General features: G+C 45.7%; 1 protein-coding gene across 1 annotated transcript in view; it reads left to right on the top strand.

Annotated features, from left to right (window-relative positions):
• Nucleotides 1–17,126, top strand: part of DISC1 (DISC1 scaffold protein) — a 345,468-nt gene that overhangs the window by 32,997 nt on the left and 295,345 nt on the right. The window contains exon 2 of the mRNA XM_014788932.2: nt 8,547–9,544. Within this exon, the coding sequence (XP_014644418.2) occupies nt 8,547–9,544 (998 nt within the window). The remainder of the gene's footprint in view (nt 1–8,546; nt 9,545–17,126) is intronic.

Below are 17,126 nucleotides of genomic sequence, written 5' to 3'. Positions count from 1 at the left end.
GCAGTTAGCAGAGAACGCCACATTTCAAGAAACAAAAAATGTTGGGGGAGGGAAAAGATTCTGCAAAGAAACAACCTCTGCAGTCTCATGAATGTTATGTTTATGATGCATTTGAATTCTCAGTGTGCTAGGATGTGAAATAGGACTGAAGCAGAGGTTCCCGGTCCTAGCTGCTCACTGGAATCACCTGGGGAGCTCAAGAGGCACCGGGCCTGAGTCCCCCTCTCCAACACTGTGATGTCATCAGTCTGGGTTGTGGCCTGGACTTTGGAATTTTTAAAAGATAACCTGGTGACTAATGTGCAGCCAAGTTTGGGAACCACCTCTGCAGCCTCAGCATTTCAGCTGAAGAGCTAAAGCTGAGGACAATGGGTGACAAGCATCTACACACTTAGAAGAATTGTGCTGATCACATGCTGGCTGCGTGTGGCGTGACTGGCTCCCACAGCCAACGCCTCCGGAATCACATGGTTTCCTTGGGTCATTTCTGGCCACCTCTTTCCCGAGCCCTTCTCTCCTTTCAGAATTCCTCCTTAGGTGGCATCATGGACTCTTCTGGCTTTTCCGCTTGCATAAGTGTGCTTCCAACTCTCTTCTCTCCGGGGCAGGGCCCTGCCTTGGCCTTGTCCTCCGCCCCAACCTGTAAACTCCCTGGGCCTGCTCACAGCCCGCTGTCCACTTCATTCTCCACAGCTGCCTTGCCCTGCCTGGATCCTAGCCATTCTGAACTTCTTCGAGCCGTCACACCTCCATCCCCATGTACTTGCTAGTCCCTCCACCAATAATGACCTCACCCTCCGTTATGGCCTCTGTAGCCTCATCCTTTCAGTTCAACTTCAGGGTCAGCTCCTCTGTGAGGCCTTCCCTGCCTCCTGTGGTGGAGCTGCTCACAGCCTGGTCTGCATCTGCTTGTTGATGTATCTGCCTTCTCCATGGAGCTGTGAGCTCCTTGAGATTGGCTTTGAAAAATTATCATCGGATATCTCACTGTTATAAAAATTATACATCTAATTATGTATTTACTATATAATTATCCGTAGGTTTGCATATACTGTTGAGGATGGTAATGCAATCAGCACCAGCGTAACCACCACCAGGCTTAAGCAACGGAATGTTACCCTTGAAATCCCTCTCGCTCATCATGTCCTCCTCCCTGGACCAGTTTATGCTGTGTTTATCATTCCCTTGCTTTTCTTCATACTTTTAGCACAGATATGTCTCCTGTGTTCTAAACAGAACAGTCTTTCCAGTTTCATTGATTCAGCGCTGACTCTGTGGTCAGTTAAATCACGATTCAGTGCCCGATTCATCCCTTCTGACTGTGAGGCTGTTATGAGAAGTGCTGTATGCAGCCCGGGAGTCAAAGCTCTTGCATTTGGGTGACCAGGAGGCTGACGGGAGAACAGACAGAGCTTTGCTTTTATGGAACTCTTGGCCGCCAGCTGAGAGGGCCGTGCCCTGCAGACCTGCTGGCATCTATACCTGCAGTGCACACTGCTTTGAAGATTACGGAAATGCTAGATCAGGGTAAAGTGGCTCTGCTGGCCAAGAGCAGCTGGTGAATAATCATATTTAGGGAAACAATCTGCCCTTCAAAGGGGTGGAGAGTGTCAGTTTGTGAATGCGAGATGTCAGCAAGCCCAGTGCAAGGTTCTGTGGCTACTGTGTTGGCCTGTTTGGTAGGCAGATTTGAAAGGGAGTGGGAAGGACTGCTTTACTTGTATAACATTCTCTCTCTCTCTATGCATCTCTCTCTCTGTATGTAGATCTACATTCTGTATAAATGTGTATATGCAACACACTTATGTTTGTATTTTTATGACACTTGGGCATGTGCATGCACGTGTGTGTGCACAGCCCCACACCCACACACCATGCTCCTTCATGCACATAGATGGCACTGTTGAAAATGTACTTCCTGTTGGACTTCCAATTTTAGGCCAGATTTAGGCTTAGATTGTTGAGGATGTTGCTGGCTTGTACTGAGTATGGGGGTATTATATGGGCGTATGTGTAATAGTGGAAGATAAGTAAAAAGAAAGACATTGCAGACTAAGCAATATTTTAAAAAACGTAGATTTGGGTAACTAGTTAGGATGACTTTGGAAGGGGTTCTTTGTAGAGACATTAATTGAGAATATTACTTGTTTGGCCCCAAAGTATTTAGGTGTCTAAATATGGCTTGGGGGAGGGTGGTAGAGGGTGGGAGATGTGTCCAGAATGTTAAGAAGGAACTGTGCTCCTTGCACTTCATCACATAAAGACCTGGAATCAATATGACGTGTGGAGCAGAGGATGGACCTAGATGTCAGAAGAACAATTTCCTCCTGACGTGGTGACCTCACCTCTGTAAAGTACTGGAATGATCATGTGTGCTACAGGCTTACTTCCCCATTTTCACCCTTGGTTTGGTGCCTCCTGACTGTTCTCCTTGTGCCCTCTCTTGCTTCTGTTTGGTCTGTTCTCTACAGAGTGTTCTCTTGAAACATGCAGATTGGATCGTGCCTTTCCTCTGCTTAATGTCCTTCAAAGGCTTCCCATCCCTCTTAGGGCAAGGATCCAGCCTTGATGTGGCCTATATGCACTGCAGTGTCTGGCTCCCTCCTGTCCCTGCCCATCACCAGTGTCCTCCAGCTGGCCTTGTTCCTTCCTCTCTCAGGCCCTTCCCAGCAACATCCCCTGTGACCACTAAGACTCCCACTCATCTGTTGGATCTCAGACATTTGGCAGGTGCCCTGTCATATGTGGCTCAGCACCACAAATCTGTCCTTCATCACCCATTGGTATTTCTCTGTGTGGTTGCTTGATTACTCTCTCTGCTCCCCCAAAGATGGAAAACCGCCAGAGGGCAGGGCGACCTGTGCTTGCTCGCTGTGCTTTCTCTAGGACAGGGTTTGGGTCCTCTGAGAGGCAGATGCCAAGATGGAATGAGACAGGCAAGAGATTGATTGAGGGAAATGCCTGTGAAGGACAAAGAGGGGAGCAGGAGAAGGCGGGGAGAGCTGCAGAGGAGACAGGGAGGGAAGGAGGTCTCAGGCTATAGTGCAGGTGGAAGAAAGTTTTGGCCAGGCTGATGGGGAGTTCTTGAGCCAAAGTTGCTTGTGAGAACTGTCCTGTGTCCCATGGAATGGGCCTGCATCAGCACCATTCTTCCCTTTAATCCTGTGAGGTGGCGTTTTGGGGTGGCACATAAATGAGGGAGTACTCTGAAGCTCATAGGGTCTTCTGCTTTGCTGAAGGGCAAAGAACCGTTGGGTTAACCAACTGAGCCAACTAGGTTACTCCATTAGTTTAATTTCAAATTGAATTCTCCTTCCTCTGGATTGAAGTAGCACGTTCCATCCTGCGACACTTTTGTGTGCATGACTTACAGCCCCGCTAGAGCATAAGGAATGTGGGGGCAGGGATGGGGTCTTGCTTACGTCTGCATCCCCACACATCATCCCGTGTTCAATAAGGAATTGTTTCATTGAGAGGAATTGCACAATTAAAATGGAAATACAGTAAAGGCTGATTTATTCTGCACTAACACTTGCCTTGCTCACTAGATGCTTATGACAGTGACCCTCTGAATCCTCAGGTGCTCTCTGAACTATCGACAAAAGATGAACTCATGCTCAGTCGAGTGTTTGTGCTTAGTTATATTATTCGATTCTCATTCTTTGAAAACAAGTTAATCCACAGGGATGTGTGGTTTCTTTATGATTCTGAGTCTTTGGTTAACCTGAATGTTTTATAAAAGTCTTATGCCCAACCATGACAAACAGGATTAAAATTCCTTCCATGCAAAGAATATATTCGTTTATGCTTCCACTCTATATTTGTACCCAAGTCAGGTTCTGTAAAGCCTTTATGTTCCTGTTCTTCTCTATTTATGGGTTCTCAGCCATGGCCTCAAGTCCCTGTATCTCCCCTTCAGGGGGCAGACAGGCTTTCCCCACGAGGCCTGAGAATCATGCGGTACAGGGCAGCCAAGGGACTTGCCCAAGCCCATGTGAACATTTTGTGTAGATTTTAACTTTGGGTCTTGGTATTAAGATCTTTCAAGTAAATTCATAGGTATCATGTTTTCTTAAATTGCACATTTTAGATTTCCTATTTAAAAATGGCTATTATATAGCCAATGTGTATTGGAATGCTTTCTCTATATACTAGGATTCTTTTGGAGGAATTATAAGGACTTCAGGCAGCTTATATATAACATAAGTTGGGAACAATTTAGATACACCAAAGAAAATAACTAACAGTGCTGGGTGTTAATAAACAGGAGGAAAGGAGTGATGTGGACAGTTGGTGAAGCCCTGTGAACTGGGTGATCAGGACAAGGTAGTTGATGGGGAAGGGAGTTGGAAGCTGAAGGTTGGGAAGGATTTGGATGGATGGAGGGAGAGTATTAGAGGCAAGGCAGACAGGACTCTTGCTGATCTGGCTGGTTAACATTGGCTTCCCCCAATTTTCCCCATAAGTTAGGTAAGCAGATATTTCTGGGCACCTTATCTGGACCTTGTATAGAGGTCCTTTGACATTTGGGCCTATTCTAAGTTACTGTCTTTCACTTCCCTTCAATCTCAGAGCTCACTAGGCTGGATGGGGGTGGAGATGAGGATCCTGTATAACCAGAGAACAGAGGTGTGCACGATGGAGAGGAATCTATCCCTCCCCTCCCTAGAATCTGTTATGGAGTGGGAGGCTGTAAGAGATGAAGAAGGCTGAGTGAGGCTTCCTTTTCCACCTTTCTGGGGCCAGATGGCCGTAACTAAGCCACCTCTGGGTTTTACAAAGAACAGAGGGCACATCTGGTTTCTCGGGCCAGCTCTCCAAGCCTGCCTGCACTTTGGGCCCTCCCTCGCCATACCACAATCTACTTCCTGCTCGCTCTGATCTCCATTCCCTGAGCTGATTGCAGTTAGATGTCAGGAAGGACTCTTTCTCTCTAAGGTCTGAATGCATCATAACCCTTCCTTAACTTCAGGGCATGATGTCAGGGCTTGGATTTTACGCAAATCTGATAGGCAGATTTCAGGCGGAGTACGTAAGTAATAATTGATTTCTGGTCAGAGGGGACATCATAAGCTTCCCCAAAAAATAAAAATAAAAAAAAAGTGAAAATAGGGGACTTTGGTTACAGGGAACAGGGGTCTTCCTTGAGGTTTCAGAGCAGACGTCTGCCCAACATGAGTTCCTTCCAATCCTTCTAGCTCATTCAAGAAGCGCCCTCCAGATCCAGCTCTGTCAGCTCCTCTGCCCTCTCTTGAGGGTTAGGATTAATAGTGTGTGACAGTCTCTACTTCTCGGGCCACGTTCTGGGACGGCCCAAGCCAGGAGTTAGGATGTTTGAGTGCTCAGGTGGGTGCATGGGTTGGGCCCTTGGTTAAATGGCTTTAGAAAAGGCTGTTCAGGCCGAAGTGCCCTTAAGCATTTGAAAAGAAACGAAATTTCAAACAAATATTTTCCACTTAGCATTGTTCTTATAACTTTAGAAGGGTTATTTGGGTGACTGGTACTTGCATAAAAAAATAGTTAAATATCTTTTTAAGTCAAAAGACAATATAGATTTCACAGGACCCCTTTCTGAAGATATGAAGTTGCTGAATTGTTTTCTTTTGGTAATTGAAGCCAGAATTCAATGTTCTCCCTACTTCCTTTTGGATTCACTGTTCTTTAAAAACTATTTTGCCAGTTTTCCAGGGCATATGAGAGTTAGTCCTTCTTCCTGGCCTCCCTCTGCTCCCTCTTGAGCTCCCGTAGCCCTCTGCAGCCTGCTCTCCTTGCAGTCAGGACTCTGACGTGCAGGCGACGTCCTCAGATGATGAAGTCTCTGAGGGAAAGTACTGGGTCTCCTTTGGACCAGAAAGCATGCGGATCCAATTTGGTCTATTGAAATTTAAAAAAAAATTTTTAATTGTGGTAAAATACATATAACACAGAATTTACCCTCTTAACCGTTTCTAAGTGTACAGTTCAGTGGCATTAAATACATTCACATTGTTGTGCAACCATCACCACCATCCATCTCCAGAACTTTTTCATCTTCCCAAACTGAAGCTCTGTACCCATTAAACACTTAGTCCCCCGCCCTCCCCAACCCGCCTGCCTGCCTCCAGCCCCTGGCAACCACCCTTCTACTTTGTCTCTATTAATTTGACTCTTCTAGGTACCTCATATGAGTGGAATCAAACAATATTTGTCCTTTTGTGACTGGCTTGTTCCACTTAGCATAATGTCCTCAAGGTTCATCTATGTTGTAGCATGTGTCAGAATTTCCTTCCTTTATAAGGCTAAATAACTTTCCATTGTATGTACATCCCATGTTTTGTTTATCCATCCATCCGTTGATGGATACTTGGGTTGCTTCCATCGTTGGCTATTGTGAATAATGCTGCAATGAACATGAGTGTGCAAATATCTCTTTGAGACCCTGCTTTCAATTCTTTTGCGTATATACTGAGAAGTGCAATTGCTAGACCATGTAGTAATTCTATTTTTAATTTTTTGAGGAACTACTATACTGTTTTCAGCTGCACCATTTTACATTCCCACATATAGTACAACTGGTTCCAATTTTTCCATATTCTCATCAACACTTTTTTTTTTATAGTAGCTGTCCTAATGGGTAGTCCAATTTGGCCTATTAATGATATTAATGATTCCTTCTGTACATTTTCATCATGTCCTTTTCTACTGATTCCAACTTTGCATGGCTTTTGTTGTGAAGGAAAAAGAAAAATAAATCTTTCTTCTGATTTCTTGTCATTTCAAGTTATCCTAAGTGATATACTTGGAGGCAAAGGATATAGAAAGAGCATGTGTTTTGGAATCAGGTAGGCCTCAGTTCACCCACCAATCCATCCATCCATCCTTCCATCCATCCTTCCTTCCCTCTGTCCCTCCACGCATCCATTCATTCATTCACGATTTATTAAGCAACTTAAATGTAAGGCATTGTGCTGTTCAGTAATGAGCAAAACAGGCTTTGGTAAACTATGATCAGGGAGTTCTGGGGCAAATTAAAACCTTCTGAGCTTTAATTTTATTATTTATAAAATGAAATGGTACTAAGCTCCTGGGGTTGTAGTGTTACATGCCTCCTTCCCTTCCTTCATCCTGACTTCCTCTCCCACCCTCTTGCTTGTAGCCCTTGCTTCTGTTCCTCCCTTCACTGCAAGCTTCCAGAATTCTGTGTACGTGGGGTGGTATTAGCCCTTCTTGGGGTCTCAGCAGTTGGCATGCCCGGTTGGCAAGAGCAGGCCACTGGGTAAACACATCTTGGGCTCTCTTGTCCTCAGATGCTCAAATTCAGGGAACAGGTGGCCCATGGGTCATTGTGCTCATTTCCCCAGGGATTATCAATGACACTCATTCCAGAAACTGGTGTGTGCCATGATCATAGCACAGTGGGATCCTAAATGCCTAGTGCCTTCTGTTTACCATGACCATCTCTATTCTGGGATGTGGAGGAAGATGTGTGTCAAATCTCTGAACCTCAGTTTTCTTAACTATAAAAGGAAAGTTATGATTCCTGGTCTGATTGATTCACATGATTTTGGTAGGGAGCAAATGAAATTATGTAGATGAAAACACATTATGAATAACATGGTGCTATGCAATGTAAAAATAATAACTAACACTTTGATCACATTTATTACGTGTGCCAGGCACTGTTCTAAGCTGTCTACATACAGAAACTCATTTGGTTTAATACTCAAAACCACCCTATGAGAGAGGTAGTGTTAATATGTCCATTTTACTGATAAGCAAACTGAGGCATAGAGAGGTTAAGTAACTTGCGGGTGGTCACACAGCCAGCAATGGCACAGTTAGGGTTTGAATCAGGTAATGAGGTGCCAGAGTCTATGCTTTCAACTGCTGTACTATCCTGCCTTTGTGAGGTATCAATATTTTTTATTGTTTCTGTTCCTCTTGCATAGCTGGGAGGAACACAGCTCCTGGTTTGGAGAACACATCAAGCAGGGCCTCCTGTAGTCCACTGTGTGAAATGAATTAATGGGCATAAATTGTGTCACAGCCAGCTCTCCATGGTCCACAGGCATGCAGGGACCCGGATAGTTCAGATAATGAGAACTCACGTATTGTTCTACAAGTACCTAGAATTAGTGACTGGATCTCATTTTGAGAAGTGCTCTGGCATTTGGTTTCAAATCATTTGCTTTCCAGGCCCCCCCAGGATGAAAGTGCTGATGTGCCTAAAAGACTAACAGGCAAGATGCTGGAGGGTTCAGAAGGAGCTGCCGAGGTTGTGTCTCCATTGTGCATGCTGATGTGTTGGCATAACTCATAGCAACGCCAGCTGCTCTGCTCATTGAAAGAGTTGAGACGCTGTGTTGTTTCTACACGTTCAAGGCAAACACTTCCCAAGGATCATCAGAATTTTCCTAACGGTTGGCCCCGTGAACACTGAGCCAGCATCTCTCTTTGGCAGATGCACTGAGAGATGACCTCTAAGCCGAGGATGTTCTTCAAACGCAGTTCCTGCTAAGCCAGTGAGATCTGTGTGTTTACGGTGCCGTTTTCTCTTTTCTTTCCAGGCAGCTGGGATTGCTTACCACCTGCAGCATCTTCTCGGAAGAAGCGGCTGGCACGGAGGCCTGGCTACATGAGAAGCACAGCTGGGCCCCGGATCGGGTTCCTCTCCCCAGAAGTGGGCACTCCATTCTGGGTCCAGGGAGGGGCGTGTGGTGAGGAGTTCCACCACTCTGAGTCCAGGACTGGACCATGTGGACTTGACCCAGGAGGCCAGTGGCAAGTCTCCTCCGTTGGGAGTCCTGTTCCCAAGACAACAGCTGTGACATCTGTGGACCACCCAGGCCTGCCTCTGACCCCTGTGAGAGGAACCTCAGGGATCTTTGGAATTCAACTCCGAGCTGGCACCAAACTGCCCGACAGGCTACCCAGGTCTTGTGGTCCTAGGGACACTGTGTGTCAGGGGGAGCTTCCACCCATGGACAGTTCTGAGGCCCCGGGCCCTGGCTGGGATGCAGCCTGTGGTGAAGGAGCAAGGGGCACCTGGACGAAAGGCTGTGTGGCCCCAAAGGAGGTGAGTAGCAACAGCTGCAGCCTCCGAAGTGGCCCGAAGATTCCCTCAGCCCCTGCCGGCTCTCAGGATGCCTTCACCTCTAGCTTTAGCTTCATACGGCTCTCACTTGGTTCTGCCGGGGAACGTGGAGAAGCGGAAGGCTGCCCGCCATCCAGAGAGGCCGAGGCCCTTCATCAGAGGACTGAGGAGATGGAACCCAAGGCTGCCAGCTTGGACAGGCCCCACGAACACCCTCGACTTCTCTCTCCCCCCTTCAATCTCAAGGCTACTCAGGGCCTGGCAGACTCTCCCCAGGCTGCAGGGAGCAGCTCCGGGCTGGAGTGTGAGATGGCATCTTTGCCGGACACGGACACTGCCTCCTCCTACTCCCCGGATTCCTCATGGATCGAGGGCAGCAGCTCGGCAGACGCTCACCGTTGGGATGAGCTGCTCAGGAAATGTGAGCCCGTGCTGCTGGACTGCCTGCTGAGTGACCGGAGGCAGCTGGAGGTGGGTGTCTCCCCAGCCTCTGGGGCCCCGCAATTGTCACAGCTCAGATTAGCTCTGGGCAGAGGGCAGGAAATGAGTGGTTCTGGGGTTGACTGACATCCCCCCTAGAAGCTGCAGCAGCTCCTTTTGTGGCTGGCTGCAAAAAGATGTTACTGCACAGATTTCTGCACTTCTGTGTCTTCTCTTTCAGTTTGAACACAAATCTGTTCTCATTTTCATCTTCTTTCGTTTTGTCTCGTTTAGATGGTCTGATTTGCTCTCTGTGGGGCCCCCGGCCCCTCTGCAGTTCCTGACCTAGGTGATGCGTGGTTAGCTCTGCTTTGAAACAGGAAGTCAGGGCCAGGGAGCAGGGAGATGGAGCTGGCTGGGTGTGGACGGGGTTGAGGGATATAAAGATGGTGATGCCCTGCACTGGGGGTGATCCTCAGCCTCATTTGTATTACTGCCCTCATCTCATTTCACCCTGCTGTGGTGGGAACTGCCTGACACAGAGTCTGGAGACTTTGTTTCTGGTCATTCAACCTCTCAGGCCTCAGTTTCCTTATTTAGAGGTATCAACACCACACAGGATTGTCTTTGGCTCAAATGAGTATGACAGTGCTTTGGAAATTGGGACAGACTGTGTAAATATAAGTCCTAGCATCATAACAGTGCTGTCCACCCAGTAATTGAGAGGTGGGTACAACTGGGAGAAGGCAAGATTGTTCTACTAAAAAGTTCCCAGAGAAACCCAGGTAGAGATGCTTCATGGCTGACCCATTGGGCTGTGTACCCCATCATGTTGAAAGACTGTGTTTTCCTTCTGGGGTGTTGTTTGTGTATGTGTGTGCACATGAGTATGTGTGTATGTGTGCACGTGTGTACATACGTACATGTAAGTGGGAAAGTAGAGCACCCACTTATCGGCATTTGGTAGAAGTACCTGAAAATGTGAAGTTCACTTTCCTTCCCAGCAATCGCATCTCGTTTACTTTCAATGATGTTTGGCCCCTGTTCTGGCCCACAGGGACCTCAGCTCAGCCATCTGATTTATAACTCAAGGAGATAGCAAAGCCACGCCAGACATGCAGGTCTCTATTCCCAGGTGATGCATGGAATCCTCAAGTTAGACGCGCCCAAAACTGACGCCATTGTCTTCCCCACCAAACCTGTTCTAAGAGCCTCATTCTTGATACATATTTGTTGATTTGAATTAACAGAATCCATCCAGTTCCTTAGAGAGCAATCGTCCTTAATACCTCCATCTCCCTCACTCCCCACATCCAGTCAGTCTCCATGCCCTCTCTGTCCTACAGCTAACCTGCATCTCATGGCCATGGTCACTGCCCTAGTTCAAATCCTTGTTATCTTTCACCTGGGTTTTGTAAGATATTCTTGACATATTTACCTTCCGCCAGTGTCTCTCTTTTCCTATTCGTCTTCTGCGTGGCCTGCACAGCTATCTTTCAACACACTGGCGGGATAGTGTTATTCCTTGGCTTAAAACCTTTGTGGCTCATTGCTCCTCTCAGGATAGTGTCCAAGCTCCTTATCCTGATCACTGAGACTTTTCCCAACCTTCTCCAGCCTGTCCCAATGCCTTACTCCTGCCGGCTCAACCATCTGGGGCTGCTTCCTCTTCCTGTAGACACCAGAGAGAGCTGTGCTTCAGGCCTTTGCTTACTGTTTCCTCTCTGCCTAGAATGACCTTCCTGCACCCTCCCACCTGCCACACTCCTACTTATCCCTTTTGGTGTGGCTCCAAAGCCTCTTCCTCGTGAACCATTTCCTACCCCTGCTAGAACAAATGAATCCCTCCTTCCATTCATCCCCATAGCACTTTGCACATGCTCCATTATAACAGTCACCACATGTAATAAAGATTTGTTTGTGGGTCCAAGTTCTACACTTGACCACGAGACCCATAACCATAGGTCACTTCTAGACGTTTTTGGATGCCAGACGCCTAGCATACTTCCTGGCCCTCAGCAGGCGCTCGACTAGTTTTTGTTTTCAGTGAACTAAATCTTGTTAACATGGGCCACAGATATCTAATTGATGGATTTCCTGGATTAACTGTCTAAGGCAGAAGAAGAGAATCTGAGAGGCAGACACACAAAGGATGAAGGCACTAAGTAGAGGTCGGGGTAATCCTACTTTTCTGACTTTAAATGCCAGTTTCAACACTTCATTTCTAAGATCTTTTAAGAACATCTTGGCAACATATCTGCATCTCTCCGTCTCAGAAATCCAAATTTTGACTCAAGTGAAGCAAAACAGACCAGCTTCCCTCCCTCCCGCATAACCAAACAATCAGAAACTCGCCTTAGCAACGATTCCACAGGATTCGGCCTGCTGGGTTTTGGTAGCCACAAGAGTTTTTTTCTTGCTTTTAACTCCTCTTACCTGCACATAGATCACGTCCTCCTGAGAACCTAGAGTTTTTGATAAACTGAAGTCTGTGAAACCCTGAGCAGATGTGGCTTTCTGGGGGCCCCACCATGCACGGGCTGACCGTGCTGTCTCTCTGAACCACTGGGTTGTTGGAGGGCTGGGAGCTGGAATTCCAGGGGCTGTGGCTGCGGAAAGCCACCTTGACTCACCTTTTGGATTTCATGATTTTTTTTTTCTTGTGAGGAAGATCAGCCCTGAGCTAGCATCCAAGCCAGTCCTCCTCTTTTTTTGCTGAGGAAGACCAGCTCTGAGCTAACATCTATAGCCAATCCTCCTCCTTTTTTTTCCCAAAGCCCCATTAGATAGTTGCATGTCATAGTTGCACATCCTTCTAGTTGCTGTATGTGGGACGCTGCCTCAGCATGGCCCGAGAAGCAGTGCGTTGGTGCGCGCCCTGGATCTGAACCCTGGCCGCCAGTAGCAGAACGTGTGCACTCAACCGCTAAGCCACAGGGCCAGCCCCCTGGATTTCATGATGTTTAGTTTTAAAAAGAAATAAAACCAACCCTAGCTGCATTTCTCCCTTTCTCCTTTATCACCCAAATGCAGCTTTTAAAAATAAATAATTGGTCATAACCTACTAGAGGGTTGTTCTGTGGGGAAGAAGGGCATGGTTGCTGCTGGTTCACCCATGGGGTGCCCCGCCTAGTGCCTGGCACACGCTTCCCGCACTTCCGGAATTCTGGAGGGGTGAGCCCTGCTGCCCATGGGCGCCTGCTGGGGTGGGTGTCTGTTACCCACAGAGCTCTGCAGCGTGGCAGGTTAGTGGAACTGCCTGCATGGTAGCCTCGTGCTTTCCCTTTGTGGCTGTGTGACTTTAGGTAATCGGCTTAACTGTTTTGTGCCTCAAGATGCTCTTGTAGAAGGTGGAGATAACCACAGCACCCACCTCATTAGACTCTCTTGAGGATTAAGTGTGCTCCTACATGCAAAGCGCATCAGTTGGAGTCTGGCACCGAGCAAGTACCCAGAATATTGCCCATTATTATCATTAGAGAAATAGTTCAGAGTAAGAGAATCTGAGTCAAAGAAAAATAAATTCACCCTTCTCCCCACAGTTCAAATTAAACTCATGTCTTAAATGATAGGATCTGGACATCATTTACCTCTAATTTAAGTGTCTTTGTTTATGGTAATCTACCTGGACGGGGAGAACATGATGCTGTTTTCAGTTATTTGAATGCCTGTTGTGTGGAAGAGGGATTAACTTTATACAGTGTGGTGGGAGTAACGGAAAAGAACTCTGACCAGGACTGATAGAAAGGCAGGCTTTGTTTCAAGACCAGAAAGAGGCTCCTGACACCTGGAGTTATCTACCACGACGGGGGCTGCTGGGGAGCCTCTGCTTTTTCCACTGTGTTTGTGCAGAGGCCCTGGATTGCTCCTTCAGGCTCCTGGGAAGGCCTTCAGGAGTGGGGAGAGGATTGGCCTAAGGATCTTCAAAAAGATTTTTTGAAAGATTGGGATTCCAATGTTCTGGGGACTTTTAGATATTATATTTCTAATTCCTTAACCTCTCTCCCTTCTCCTTAAGTAAAAATGCAAATCTCAGGGACTTGAGTTTTAGCTCCTTTTAAAAGACAGTCGCTCTTCGGTATTCATGGATTCTATATTTGCAAATTTGCTTACTTGCTAAAATTTATTGATAACTCCCAAGTCAACGCTCACAGTGCTTTCCTGGTCAGTTGTGGACATGCACCAGAGTGGCTAAAAATTTGAGTTACCTGACGTACACTTTCCCAGCTGCAGGTGAACAGGTGATGTTCTGCCATCTTGTTTCAGCTCTCATACTGTAGACAAGTGTCCTTTTCATGGTCTATTTAGTGCCTCGTTTTTTGCATTTTTGTTGGTGATTTCTTGTTTTAAAATGGCCCCCAAGCATAATGCTGAAGTGCTGTCTAGCGTTCCCAAGTGCAAGAAGGCAGTGATGTGCCTTTTGGAGAAAATACATGTGTTAGGTAAGCTTCATTCACACATGAGTTGTAGCGCTGTTGGCTATGAGTTCGGTGCTAATGAATCAGCAATATATATTTAATAAGACATCTTTAAACTGAAACTCATATAAAACAAGGTTATATATTGATCAGTTGAGAAAAATGGTGCGACCAGAAGCTCTCAAGAGCCTAACTCTGTATTTCCCCCAAAAGCCAGGGTTCAGTATTTGCTGATTTATGTTCCCAGCAACTTTATAGAACATAACTACCACGGATGAGAATCGACTATATGTGTTTTTTGTGCTGTTTAGAAATAGCCACCCAGGGACTATTGCCAGGGATTGGGTGGGGCTGAGAAAAATGTGATAAAAGGAAATGCTAACTGGATGTGCAGAGGAGGGAAGTAGGCAGAATTCTGCAAGTTAGGCCCCACCTCAGGTTGTGGAATCCAGAGGAAAAGAAAGAAATTGCCTGCCTCCCATGGGCTGGGTCACTGGATAAGACATACCCATCAGTGGTTGTGCTTGCAGCAAAGATGGACATTCAAACATATCCCAGGGCAACAAGTCAGGGTCTTAGAGGGATAATTGGATGAGAGGGGTAAGGTGAGGTGGGCATTGGTTATAAATGTTTTCTTTGACCTTCTTTTCTGTAGTTCTTCTGCTCCTGCTCTAGTAAGTGTTTAATAATACCATCATTTGGGTGTGGTGATGTAATGTTACAGCTTTATATGGCAATTGAACCACCATACAGCCTTTCTTCTGTCTCTAATATATAAGACTAAGTTACCAGTAAAATTTGCACTTGTCATGTGGAGCAACTCAAGGATAAAGGGGTTAAGGTGGTCATTCATTCACTCTTTCATTCATTCAGAAAGTATTTACTGACAACTACTAGTATAACACTTTATGTCTGGTTTTGGAGACTGTATTAGGTGGAATAGGTTAGTAACAGACAGTAACGCAATATCAGAGGCTTAACATAACCAAATTTATGTTTCTGGCTTATGCTTCAAGTTCCACAGAGATGGTAGGGGGCTTCTCTCCATAGAGTCACTTAGGAACCCAGCCTGCACCCTCTGAATGTATGGCCCACTCAATCACTGAGACAAGGAAGAGAACATTAAGGGATCCTACAAGAGCAATTAAATGCTTCAGTGCAGAAGTGACCTCTGTCACTTCCAGTCATGCCCCGTTAACCAGAACAAGGTGGAGAGGGAAGTGTAATCCTTCCATGTGCCCAGAGCAGCGGAGAAACAAATAAGGGTGAGTGCTGCCATTTTCTACTTGGATACAAAATAGTTCTTGCCCTCTAGATGCTCAAGAACAAATGGAGTTCACAGACAAAACACAACAAAGGTATGATAAGTGTTCAGATAATTCCTTGCAACTTCATTCTTCCAGTGGCTCAGATCAAAAACCTGGCATCATCCTGACTCTTTCTCACCCCCCATATGTGATTTGTTAGCAAATCCTATTGGTTCTATCTGCAAGCAGCCATCTTCTGAATATACCCAGAATCAGATCACTTCCCTCCATCTTCACTGCTCCCATATAATCCAAGCTACCATCACCTCCTTCCTGGATTATTTTCATAGCCTCCTACCTGGCCCCCGTACTTCTGCCCTTATGCACAGCAGTCAGAATGAAACTGTTCAGACATGATCAGATCAGGTACTCTTTTGCTCAAAACCCTCCAGTGGCTCCCCATAACCCTCAGTAAAATCAGAACTTTTCAGTGGTTTTTATGTTTGTTCATGATGCATTCCTCATCACCTCTCAACTTCATCTTCTACAATTTTGCCCTTAATCAATCCACTCTAGACCCAGTAGCCTTCTTGCTTTTTCTTTGCAATGCCAAGACTGCTTCTGCCTGGAGCCTTTGTGCCAGCTCTTCTGTATTGGAATGTTTTTCTCCCAGAGAGCCTCCTGGTTCGGTCCCTTACCACTTTTAAATCTTTGCTCAAATGTCCCCTCCTCAATGATATCTTACTTAAAATCTCAACCCCACCGTCTACCAGCATTCCTATCCCCCTTACTTGGTTCTACTTTTTTCTTCTTTCATTGCACTAATTACTTTCTAAGTCTCCATAAAACTTACTTATGTTTATTTTTTGTCTTCCTACACGAGGATGAAAGTCTAAAGGGCTAAGAATTTTGTGCTGTATCCTCAGCACCTCAAGCAGTGTCTGACACCTAAGAGGCACTCAGTAAATATTTGTTAAATGGATGGTATGAATAGAAGCAAGTACAGGTCACAATGGCAGTATGAGAGAAGGACATTTAACACAGACTGGAAGAGGTGACACCTGAGCTAGGTGATGAAGGAAATGTAGGTATAAGCCAGGCAAAGGATGGGAGGAAGGTGTTTTTCAGGGAGCAAGCCCAAATCTATTGGTTCATAGTCTAAGAATCCGTCTTCAGAAAATCCATGGGCCTCCTGTTGAGAAGAAAAATACAGTCATGCATCGCTTAATGATGGGGACCCATTCTGAGAGACACGTTGTCAGGTGATTCTGTCATTGTACAAACATCAGAGTGTACTTACACAAACCTAGATGGTATAGCCTACTACACACCTAGGCTATCTGGTACTAATCTCATGAGACCACCATCACATATATGGTCCGTTGTTGACCAAAGCATCATTATGCAGTGCATGACTGTAATTACAAATGAAAATATTGGTAATTCTCAGACAAATGATGGGATCAATGATTGTATATGCAGGTTAAATAAGACAGTGCCCTTTTCTATAATGGCAAGTATGTGAACCTGAGGACTTCTTACAAGGGCTTTATGAAGTCCTTCTCGTCATTCTTACCAGCCTTCAGGACAGCCTGCTGAGTTTAAGTTCATGCTCTTCTTCTTTTGGTTTCTCTTCCAATTTTGGTGTGTTTAGCTTCATAATTTTAATGTGATTTTTAGAACAGAGACCATTTGGTCAGGTCAAGAAATTTGTACTACTTTTTATTATGCATTTTTTTCACTCAGATAATGGTACAGTGTGATGTTTTTGTTTAAAATAACATTCTAACTCTGTGGATTTGATGCCCAAATTACACTTTTTCTTCATAAAACTTTTTTTTTTTTGAAACTGATGTATCTGGCATTGGAAAAATGTACCTTGTAGTTCTTTTTTAAGAGGAGAATAAAAAAGTTCAGTTTTGAAATAGTTTCTAAATGTTCTTAGCTTTAACAAAATGTTTGCTTGAA

The sequence above is a fragment of the Ceratotherium simum genome, chromosome 6 (genome assembly GCF_057802395.1).
Source record: "Ceratotherium simum simum isolate JZ-2026a chromosome 6, ASM5780239v1, whole genome shotgun sequence".
Classification (NCBI taxonomy): domain Eukaryota; kingdom Metazoa; phylum Chordata; class Mammalia; order Perissodactyla; family Rhinocerotidae; genus Ceratotherium; species Ceratotherium simum.
The sequence above is the reverse complement of the archived record's forward strand: the minus strand, read 5'-3'. Positions and strand labels throughout refer to the sequence as shown.